Source organism: Caretta caretta, chromosome 14 (genome assembly GCF_965140235.1).
Source record: "Caretta caretta isolate rCarCar2 chromosome 14, rCarCar1.hap1, whole genome shotgun sequence".
NCBI lineage: Eukaryota > Metazoa > Chordata > Testudines > Cheloniidae > Caretta > Caretta caretta.
In genome coordinates, this window is record NC_134219.1 from 18970073 (window position 1) to 18979773 (window position 9701).

General features: G+C 48.3%; 1 protein-coding gene across 1 annotated transcript; it reads left to right on the forward strand.

Annotated features, from left to right (window-relative positions):
- Positions 1-2563: 2563 nt before the first annotated feature.
- On the forward strand, positions 2564-8646 carry LOC142069052 (uncharacterized). Its single transcript, XM_075119343.1, has 3 exons — positions 2564-2764; positions 7121-7721; positions 8109-8646. The coding sequence occupies exons 2-3, from the start codon at positions 7142-7144 to the stop codon at positions 8627-8629; spliced, it is 1101 nt and encodes a 366-aa protein (XP_074975444.1). The 5' UTR covers positions 2564-2764; positions 7121-7141; the 3' UTR covers positions 8630-8646.
- Positions 8647-9701: the final 1055 nt, after the last annotated feature.

A 9701-nucleotide genomic window follows, 5' to 3' on the forward strand; every position in this document is an offset into this window, starting at 1 on the left:
TCTCAGGGACCAGTCCAAAACTGTGGAATGAACTCCCCCAGGAAATAAGGATCATCCCAAACCTCACCACCTTCTGGAAGGGGTGAGGTCAACGACATGCCTTCTGCATCATGATCCTATGCAATAGTGTACATTAAAAACAATCAGTCAAACAACAAACAAAAAACTCATTCCAAAACAAGACATTCCACTGCACACACCTCCGCAGGGAGAGGATGAGAGACAACAACACGTGCACAGATGTATAGCCATGTGGCTTAATGCACTACTGAAAAGTGCTCAGATACTAGGGGGATGAGTGTGGTATAAGAACAGAGCGCAGTGTGTAGAATAGAATAAAATAAGTCTTATTCTTAGCTACTTTCAGCCAGTACTTCTACTGTGTCCTTTAATTGTGTGTAAAACCTCTCTTTCCCTTTCTTCTGTGCAACTTATAAAACCAGACGCTATAAAAATGTCTGTAATGAGGAACTTTGCACCCGTGAAAGGCTTTGGATGCTCGGCTTGGAACACAGGAAGTGTATGCCATCCCAAAGGGACTCAAATTTGATTTCCAAGAGCTACCTTAAAGTTCTGTGTCCTATTCCCTGTCTCAGGTTCTTCTGTGCCAAGAATCCTGAGATCTTTACTCTTGGAATGATTTCTAGTTCTCTGCATAGAGCAATGTTTTCTTGAACCATCATGGCAGGGGATTTTTAGAGCTATCAAGTTCAGCTTTTACAACATGCCATTATCAGTTGCACCTTAAACACCTCTTTCAGTCATTCAACCTCTTGAGGAACCCAGGGGCAAAGGCTTCAAGTTTTGGATCCAATCTTCCCTCCACAGATTTAGCAGTTTGCAAGACAGTTCTATGTGTGGCCTTGACTAAACTAGGGCATTGGTTTAGGTTCAGCGGCAGTGGTGTCAACAAGGTTGGAGGTCTAATTATTATTATTTGTTTATATTGCAGTAGTTTCTAAGAGCCTCTCGTCTTTGATCAGGGCCCCAAGTTCGGTGTGGCTGGACTCCAACCAACTTTAACTAGCAAAGTGGTCTGCCCATCTGGATCCGAGCAGACAGGACTCCTTTGCACAATTCCCTCTGCAGTTGCAAAAGACATTTCCTTAATGTAGAGATTACTAGCTTGGATAACGCATCCTTAATATTAGAGATGAGTCAAAAGCAAAAGGGCAGATCCAAACATTACCAACTTTGGAGAAATTCAGTTCTGCATCTGGACTCTATCTTTGTTCCTCATTGTCCATTTCTACTTAACATGATGTTTGCGGTTTATATTTGCCTTGCTTATTACAACTTAATTCCAGGGCCGTCTTTAGGATTTATTGGGCCTTATGCTCAGGGCCGTCCCTAGGCATACGCAGAATACGCAGCTGTGTAGGTGTTATAAACATACAGCTAAAGGGTTAAGAAGCTCAGATAACCTGGTTGGCACCTGACCAAAAGGACCAATAAGGGAAAAAGATACTTTCAAACCTGTGGGGGAAGGTTTTTCTTTGTGTTCTCTAGGGACAAAGAGAGGGACCAGGCAGAAAAGAAAAACCTCTCCTAAACCATACCTGAAATAAGCCTCTAAAATTACAAATTGTAAGTATAGCAAGAGAATGCGTTAGTTTACTTTTGTTTTAGCTTGTGAATTTTCCCTGTGCTAAGAGGGACGTTTATCCCTCATTTTTGTAATTTTAAAGTTTTGCCTAGAGGAGAACCCTCTGTGTTTTGAATCTGATTACCCTGTAAATTTACCTTCCATCCTGATTTTACAAAGATGCTTCTTTTATTTTTTTTTCTTTATAATAAAGTTCTCTTTTTTTAAGAATCCGATTGGTTTTTAGTGTCCTAAAATCCCAAGGGTCTGATCTGTGCTCACCTTGTTTACCTATCTGGTTGGTAGATTATTCTCAAGCCTCCCCAGGAAAGCGGGGTGAAGGAGCTTGGGGAGATATCTTAGGGAAACAGGAGCTCCAAGTGGTCCTTTTCCTGAATCTTTGTCTAACTCAGTTGGTGGTGGCAGCAGTACTCATCCAAGGACAAGGAAGGATTTGTGCCTTGGGGAAGTTTTTAACCTAAGCTGATAGAAATAAGCATAGGGCATCTTTCATTCGGGTCCCCACATCTGTACCACAGAGTTCAGAGTGGGGAGGGAACCCTGCCAGTAGGGCACCATGAAATTTGGGGCAAATTGGTGCCTCAAATTTCATAGTGCCCTAGGCAGCTGTGTGCTGCATATGCGGCAGCACCAGCTCCGGCGACCAGCCCTATCCCTCAGCCAGCTCCCTCGCGGGCTGCGCCCACTGCAAGGGGCAGGGCCGTCCCTAGTGGGGTGTGGGGCCCCAGACAACTCCCTCCGCCCTGCCTCTTAGCCTTCCCTCCTGCTCCGCTCCCGGCCTGCCCCCATTCCACCTCTTCCCGCAGCAATCCCGCACTCAACGGCAGCGGCGGGAAGCGGAGTAGCCCGGCCCCAGCCCGCTCTACTCCGCCAGCTCCCAGCCGCGTCGCTCTGCTTCCCGCCGCTGGTGAGTGCGGAAGGGACTCCTCCCCTCTTCCCAAATCCCCTCCCCCGAGCGACATGACTGGGGCGGAGGGAGCGGAGCAGAGCGGGCTAGGACCAGGTCACTCCACTTCCCGCCGCCGGTGAGTGCAGGTGGGGGGCTGGGGAAAGGACCATCCCCCGCACTCACCGGTGGCGGGAAGCAGAGCGCCATGGCTGGGAGCTGGCAGAGTAGAGCAGGCTGGGGCCAGGCTACTCCACTTCCCGCCGCTGCCGGTGAGTGCGGAGGGAGACCCCTTCCCCCAAGTAACACAGCTGGGGCCGGGGTGAGGGAAATGGAGTGGGCTGCTCCTGGCCTCCGCTGATCCCCCGGGTCATTCTGGGCCTGTGGGGGCCCCCAAAGTGGCTCCCCACAGCTCCTGCCTCCCGGGCCCCGCAGGCCTTGAGTGCAGCCCAGACCCTGGCGGGGGGAGGGAGGGGGAGGAGGAAGGGAAGCAGGTGCTCCCCCCAGAGGCCTGGGGCCCTATGCAGCCCCCTCCGCCCTCCCGGCACCCAAATGGCTAGGGATGGCCCTGCCTATGCTGGTACCCCTATGCCCAACTTGCTCTTAGCAACACAAACATAAGCTTATAGTAATGGAAAACTTGCCACATGCACTTTATTAAAACCAGTTTAAACAAATTAAGGACGCTATAATGCTGATGGACTATGTCTCCACCGCCCCATTGCTGACACGTACTGAGCTTCGTACAGGGCAGATGCTGCTGCAGCCTGGGCTCACAGCCCGGGGGGCATGGACGAGGTAGCAAAGGATACCGAGCCGCCCTGCTGGTGATGGGTCTCCCCCAGGGGTGCTGGTGTAGGGGGATAGGGTAGGGGGAACTGGTCTCCCCCAGGGGTGCTGGTGGGGGGGATGGGGCAGGGGGAACTGGTCTCCAGTTACTCCCTGGGGCCCAGGTCAAGGTGTTTTATCTGGAACAAGGAGCGCCCACTGGTCGGGGTGTCCATCCACTGGATGATGGTGCTGCCTCCTGCCCCGCATGGTCCGGGAACCCCGTGCTCCCTGGCCTCCGCATTTGAATAATGGCAGGGCCGGGATGGGTGCACGGGGCGAGAGGGGGAGCTGCATGCTCAGCACCCTCCCACCAGCACTGCCCCAGGCCCGGTAGGAACCTAAGAGCACAGGGAGGAGGCGGGGGCTGTGTCACGGGGGAGCCCAGCTGTCCGCAGCGCGGCAACCAGAAACCCCCGGGCCTGCCACCGAGCCTTCCCCCCACCCCCTCGCACCACCAAGTGGTACTAGCCTCTGGGGGAGGAGATGGGGCCAGAGAGGAGCTGCAGAGGCTGAGAGCTCCTCTCCACCCCCGTCACTGTCAGGAGCCGGCAGCCAGCTGGCCAAGAGGAGCAAGTGGGCAGGGGTCATGGGTAGGGAGAAGGCAGCCCTGGGCCTGCCGGCCGAGAGCAGCCAGAGGGAGGGGCTGGGCTGGAGAGGAACCAGCGCTGCAGCGGCTGCTTGGCTGCGGCACGCATGGAGCATTGGGCCAGGCCAGCACATAGCACCCTCTTTGCCATGCCACCCTGGGCACCCGCCCTGGCTGCCCACCCAAAAAACGCCACCCCTGGTCCTGCCTCAAATTTTCTGGTGCCCTACGCAGCAGCGTATGCTGCGTATGCCTAAGGACAGCCCTGCTTAATTCATTTTAAGAACGGTAAAGAAAGTGACAGAAGGATCATACTGGAGAACTCACAATCATTTTAGACAGTGAATATCCATTAAATGGACTTATTTTAGTGGTGGTGGCAGTAGAGAGGTTACTTACTGTCTGTAATAGTTGTTATACCGTCTAGTAAGAGGTTCAGCCCAACTTTTTGTATCAGGCCTTCACTCAGCCATCTGCTATTGGTCCTCTTCACATGCCTCCTTTTTGCTTCAAAGGAGGCATCACAGAAATTAGTGGAATAGCTTATGGGGAGCATTTGAGGAGGACTCCTCAGAAAGTGGGTAAGCAAAAGTGCTTCAGAGCAAGACTGGAAACACAGAATGGGAGCCACCAGGAAAATGCTGGACAGTTTTCTTGGTTGGACATCACTGCTGTACAGGAAGTGGAGAGCCCTTTCTTCTGAAGATGCTTGAATGCCATTTGCCTTGGTCATGTTCTGGGTTTTCGGGTTTTCAGCCTTCAGAAATAGATAAATTTCATGTGATTTACTCTTTGTATGGGGTGGTGGCAATGGGGGATGTTTAGATGAAACCCAACTAACCAACATCCCATCTCGTCTGAATGGACATTCACTGCCCTATCACACTGTTTCCCCTAGTGCCCTTGGCCTTCTGATACTGTACAATGTGCTGCATGTCAGTTAGCTACCTAGCTGCTACCCTCTTCCTCCCCCAAGATGGCTGCACTTCATTGGTATTGTGTGTACACCTAAAAAGAAAAGGAGTAGGACTTGTGGCACCTTAGAGGCTAACAAATTTATTTGAGCATAAGCTTTCGTGAGCTACAGCTCACTTCATTGGCATCCGATGAAGTGAGCTGTAGCTCACGAAAGCTTATGCTCAAATAAGTTTGTTAGTCTCTAAGGTGCCACAAGTACCCCTTTTCTTTTTGCGAATACAGACTAACACGGCTGCTACTCTGAAACCAGTGTACACCTAGTTCATGAAGCCCTTTGGTATCTTTCTGAGTGAAAGGAGCTTTAAAACTGCAAAAAAGGAAGATCTAATCTGTTTGCCATCCTAAAAGCGAAAGCACATTTATCTGGAACGTGATCATTCGTATTAGCCTGGCTTATTATAACAAGCTATCTGTGACTAATAAACAAAGGGATATAAAGTGTTTCCAGTAAGTCAGTCCATGTGATTTTTTTTAAAACCCATAAAGCGGCAGTAGTGAACACAAGCTTCCAAAGGTCAAAGTCACTCTGTCTGTGTTTACAAGTTTCAGCAGAGACTGGCGGTCTAGTGTTTAGTAATGCACACAGGAACCAATTAGAAAAAATAACTAACTAACCCAAGATATTGCTGGGCAGACTAGAAATTTTATAGGTCAGCACTCCGGGTATCTAAGAATTTCAGTTGTCATTTTGCATACTGAGAATTTTAAATCTTCTTTCAAAGTTTTAATTAAACTAAAAGAGTCCTCCCTAGTGAAAGTCCACTGGCTTCAACGGATGGAAAAATTTGGACTGTTCATACACATGGGAAACAATCAGGGTTACTAAGTCATGCATGTACACTTTGATTTACTTTCTCATATTACAAGAACAAAGTAACATTCAATGTACTTGAAAAGCAACACAGTGCGGTTGTAACTTTTTTTATGCAAAAAGAATTATTAACCTGTGGAACTCATTGACTCAAGTATATAATTGAGGCCATGATCTTAGTGGGATACAAAAAAAAAAGACATTTATATGGATAATGATAAAATCCAGAGTTACATTAACTAGGAAAATGTTGTTAAGCTATATAACCTAGAGCTGTGCAGGAACTGGAATTTCCATTTTGTGCAAAATTCTGCTATTTCAAAATTTGTTTTCATGACAAGTCAGAATAAAATGTCGAGTTCTGAAGCATCCCACAATTTTCAAAAATATTTGTTTCAGCTCAGTTGAAGCATTTCATTTCAATTTTGACTTTTTAGATTTTTAATTTTTTTCTAACACATTTCAAAATGAAAAGTCATTTTGAAATGAAAAATCAAAACATTTGGTTCCAAAAATGTTGAAATTGAATTAAATTAAAATTAAATTTCATCAAAATCAACATATTCTTGCAGAAAGGAGCAGCTCTACTAGAAGTCCTTATGCTTCTGGGCAGAAATCAATCACTTACTGATGGGGGGTCAGGAAGGAACTTCACCTAGCGGTTGGTTATTCCATAATTGTCCAGTCTGGTGCTTCTTGCACCTTCCTTTGAAGCATCTGTTACAGGCCACTCAGAGAAAGAAATGTTATAAACTTACATATTTTAGTTAAATAGTTTTAATTAGCCAGTTACCTCAACTAGTTTCTCACTGGTCTTTGGATCTCTATTCCTTAGAGAATGTGCAGACTACTGAATTATTTTAAACTTATGAGTTTTATTAGTCAAAATACCATTTCAAAAGATATTAAGAAATAACAAAAAGCCAAATAAAGATGGTTAGAAGATATTGTTTACCATCTCAAAATAAAACTCACATGGGATGTTACACATTATCAAAAGGTAATAAGTCAATTTAATTAATTCAAGGTCTTATTGTAACCCACATACCTTCTGGGTGTGGTGTTCTGTCCCATCTAGTGTCACTGAGCCCTGGTCTACACTAGGACTTTAGGTCGAATTTAGCAGCGTTAAATCGATTTAAACCTGCACCCGTCCACACAATGAAGCCCTTTATTTCGACTTAAAGGGCTCTTAAAATCGATTTCCTTACTCCACCCCTGACAAGTGGATTAGCGCTTAAATCGACGTTGCCAGCTCGAATTTGGGGTACTGTGGACACAATTCGATGGTATTGGCCTCCGGGAGCTATCCCAGAGTGCTCCATTCTGACCGCTCTGGACAGCGCTCTCAACTCAGATGCACTGGCCAGGTAGACAGGAAAAGAACCGCGAACTTTTGAATCTCATTTCCTGTTTGGCCAGCGTGGCAAGCTGCAGGTGACCATGCAGAGCTCATCAGCACAGGTGACCATGATGGAGTCCCAGAATCTCAAAAGAGCTCCAGCATGGACCGAACGGGAGGTACGGGATCTGATCGCTGTTTGGGGAGAGGAATCCGTGCTATCAGAACTCCGTTCCAGTTTTCGAAATGCCAAAACCTTTCTGAAAATCTCCCAGGGCATGAAGGACAGAGGCCATAACAGGGACCCGAAGCAGTGCCGCGTGAAACTGAAGGAGCTGAGGCAAGCCTACCAGAAAACCAGAGAGGTGAACAGCCGCTCTGGGTCAGAGCCCCAAACATGCCGCTTCTATGATGAGCTGCATGCCATTTTAGGGGGTTCAGCCACCACTACCCCAGCCGTGTTGTTTGACTCCTTCAATGGAGATGGAGGCAATACGGAAGTAGGTTTTGGGGACGAAGAAGATGATGAGGAGGAGGTTGTAGATAGCTCACAGCAAGCAAGCGGAGAAACCGGTTTTCCCGACAGCCAGGAACTGTTTCTCACCCTAGACCTGGAGCCAGTACCCCCCGAACCCACCCAAGGCTGCCTCCTGGACTCAGCAGGCGGAGAAGGGACCTCTGGTGAGTGTACCTTTTAAAATGCTATACATGGTTTAAAAGCAAGCATGTGAAAGGATTACTTTGCCCTGGCATTTGCGGTTCTGCCTTTGCAAAAGGTTTCTGGGGAGGGCAGCCTTATTTCGTCCTTCATGGTAGGACACTTTACCACTCCAGGCCAGTAACACGTACTTGGGAATCACTGTAGAACAAAGCATTGCAGTGTATGTTTGCTGGCATTCAACCAAAATCCGTTCACGCGGTGGGAGGAGGCAAAATGCGACCTTGTAACGAAAGCACATGTGCTATGTATGTAATGTTAACAGCAAGGTTTACCCTGAAAGAGTGTAGCGACTGTTTTATAAAATGTGTCTTTTTAAATACCGCTGTCCCTTTTTTTTTCTCCACCAGCTGCATGTGTTTCAATGATCACAGGATCTTCTCCTTCCCAGAGGCTAGTGAAGCTTAGAAAGAAAAAAAAACGCACTCGCGATGAAATGTTCTACGAGCTCATGCTGTCCTCCCACACTGACAGAGCACAGACGAATGCGTGGAGGCAAATAATGTCAGAGTGCAGGAAAGCACAAAATGACCGGGAGGAGAGGTGGAGGGCTGAAGAGAGTAAGTGGCGGGCTGAAGACAGGGCTGAAGCTCAAATGTGGCGGCAGCGTGATGAGAGGAGGCAGGATTCAATGCTGAGGCTGCTGCAGGACCAAACCAGTATGCTCCAGTGTATGGTTGAGCTGCAGCAAAGGCAGCTGGAGCACAGACTGCCACTGCAGCCCCTCTGTAACCAACCGCCCTCCTCCCCAAGTTCCATAGCCTCCACACCCAGACGCCCAAGAACGCGGTGGGGGGGCCTCCGGCCAACCAGCCACTCCACCACAGAGGATTGCCCAAAAAAAAGAAGGCTGTCATTCAATAAATTTTAAAGTTGTAAACTTTTAAAGTGCTGTGCTTAAAGTGCTGTGTGGCATTTTCCTTCCCTCCTCCACCACCCCTCCTGGGATACCTTGGTAGTCATCCCCCTATCTGTGTGATGAATGAATAACGAATGCATGAATGTGAAGCAACAATGACTTTATTGGCTCTGCAAGCAATGATTAAAGGGAGGAGGGGAGGGTGGTTAGCTTACAGGGAAGTAGAGTGAACCAAGGGGCGGGGGGGTTCATCAAGGAGAAACAAACAGAACTTTCACACCGTGGCCTGGCCAGTCATGAAACTGTTTTTCAAAGCTTCTCTGATGCGTACCGCGCCCTCCTGTGCTCTTCTAACCGCCCTGGTGTCTGGCTGCGCGTAACCAGCAGCCAGGCGATTTGCCTCAACCTCCCACCCCGCCATAAACGTCTCCCCCTTACTCTCACAGATATTGTGGAGCACACAGCAAGCAGTAATAACAGTGGGAATATTGGTTTCGCTGAGGTCTAAGCGAGTCAGTAAACTGCGCCAGCGCGCCTTTAAACGTCCAAATGCACATTCTACCACCATTCTGCACTTGCTCAGCCTGTAGTTGAACAGCTCCTGACCACTGTCCAGGCTGCCTGTGTACGGCTTCATGAGCCATGGCATTAAGGGGTAGGCTGGGTCCCCAAGGATACATATAGGCATTTCAACATCCCCAACAGTTATTTTCTGGTCTGGGAATAAAGTCCCTTCCTGCAGCTTTTGAAACAGACCAGAGTTCCTGAAGATGCGAGCATCATGCACCTTTCCCAGCCATCCCACGTTGATGTTGGTGAAACGTCCCTTGTGATCCACCAGAGCTTGCAGCACTATCGAAAAGTACCCCTTGCGGTTTATGTACTCGGCGGCTTGGTGCTCCAGTGCCAAGATAGGGATATGGGTTCCGTCTATAGCCCCACCACAGTTAGGGAATCCCATTGCAGCAAAGCCATCCACTATGACCTGCACATTTCCCAGGGTCACTACCCTTGATATCAGCAGATCTTTGATTGCGTGGGCTACTTGCATCACAGCAGCCCCCACAGTAGATTTGCCCACTCC

Bases quoted from the DNA above. Each gene is read 5' to 3' on its own strand.
- LOC142069052 (XM_075119343.1), top strand. From the start codon at position 7,142: ATGCAGAGCTCATCAGCACAGGTGACCATGATGGAGTCCCAGAATCTC. The intron at 7,722-8,108 runs GTGAGTGTACCT...TTTCTCCACCAG, and splicing joins AGGCGGAGAAGGGACCTCTG to CTGCATGTGTTTCAATGATC.